This window comes from Acanthisitta chloris, unplaced genomic scaffold (genome assembly GCF_000695815.1).
Source record: "Acanthisitta chloris isolate BGI_N310 unplaced genomic scaffold, ASM69581v1 scaffold19564, whole genome shotgun sequence".
NCBI classification, from domain to species: domain Eukaryota; kingdom Metazoa; phylum Chordata; class Aves; order Passeriformes; family Acanthisittidae; genus Acanthisitta; species Acanthisitta chloris.
Genome location: NW_008668986.1, coordinates 1 through 1,471, shown reverse-complemented (window position 1 = coordinate 1,471; position 1,471 = coordinate 1). Strand labels below are relative to the sequence as shown.

Sequence of the window (1,471 nt, the reverse complement as noted above, 5' to 3'; positions counted from 1 at the left end):
CTATAAATGGAGGAAAAACCCTTTGGATTTCCATCACACACATTGCAGAATTCAAAGAGTTGACACATGAACTGCTGCTTTAAACTGGATCTTCTGCAACAAGAGGACAAAGCAACATCTCAAGGACTTCACTGTGTGGAAAGCTCATGTTTAGGTCCAACTGAGCTAAAATAAGCTACAAGAAAAACATGGAAGGGCCAAGGAGCCAGTTCAGCCTCAGATCTCCCCAGACAGGAGATTCCTTCCCACCTCATGCGGCAGATGAAAGATCTCCTGGAGCCCATGCACATCCTCATGGATTGTTGCCCTTCCTTCTTCACAGTGCCAGTCTTCAAATCCAGGATACGGCCTAAGGAAGGGAAGGAAAAAGGAGATGCTGCTGCCTTGGGAATCCTTCCACCAACACAGCTGAGGAACATCCTGGGAGACCAGAAGGACACGAGCGGCACCGATGGTACCTGGAGGTGCATTCCCAGCAGGAAAAGCACCAGAGTTTGGTTCCTTCGACAAAGAGAAGGGTTTCTCCCAGTCCTGGGAGGTCCTCCCACCTCCCACCCACCCCCTGAGGCCCTGGCCCGGGTTGTGTACCTGTCAGGGCATTCTCAGAGGTGGAGAGCTGCTCCCTCAGCTTGCCCACGTCGTCCGGGTGCACCTGGTCGTACAAGGTGCTGCCAAACCACTCGGACTGGGGTTGGTTGAGGACGGGCGTGACGGAGTCGGAGACGTACACCACGCGCCCGGTCTCGCAGGACACGATGAACAGGAAGCCATCAGCTGCCTCCAGGATCAGGTGTTTGAGTTCCTGCAGATACACACAGCCACCTCTCAACTCTTTATTCCCACATTTGTCCTCAAATCGTTCCGTTGTCAACAAAGTGGCATCAAACCCAAGATGAGAAAACTTCTCCGTGGCCTTCCAGGACCTTAAGGGGGCTGACAAAAAGGTGGGAGAGGGATTTTTTATGTGGGCAGGAAGTGAGAGGACAAAGGAAAATGGTTTTCAACTGCCAGAGAGCAGGGATTGATGGATTTTTGGGAAGGAATTCTTCCCTATGAGGGTGGGGAGACACTGGCATAGGTTGTCCAGAGAAGTTGTGGTTGTTCCATCCCTGGGAGTGTTCCAGGCCAGGTTGGATGAGACTTGGAACAACCTGGACTAGGTTGGATGAGGTTTGGAGCAACTTGGGCTAGGGGAAGGTGTCCCTGCCCATGGCAGGTGCAATGAGATGATCCTTATGGTCCTTCCAACCCAAACCATTCCAGGATTCCATGTACTGGTTTAGATTGGATATTAGGAGGAAATCCCTGGAATGAATTTTCCAGAGAAGCTATAGAATGTTCCAGACCAGGTTGGACAGGGATTGGAGCAACCTGAGCTAGTGCAATCTGTCCCTGCCATGAACGGGATGAGTTTTACGGTTCTTCCCAACCCAATCCAACACAATCCAACTCAACCCAACACAACCCAGTC

The 1,471-nt window shown here is 51.5% G+C and overlaps 1 protein-coding gene across 1 annotated transcript; it reads right to left on the bottom strand.

Annotated features, from left to right (window-relative positions):
- Positions 1-249: 249 nt before the first annotated feature.
- On the bottom strand, positions 250-802 carry LOC103800772 (aryl hydrocarbon receptor nuclear translocator-like; the record flags this gene model as incomplete). The annotated part of the gene is made up of 2 exons (XM_009073155.1): positions 250-349; positions 589-802. Coding segments are annotated over 2 exons (314 nt in total), but the record flags the coding sequence as incomplete, so codon positions are not given.
- Between the last annotated feature and the right edge of the window lie 669 nt (positions 803-1,471).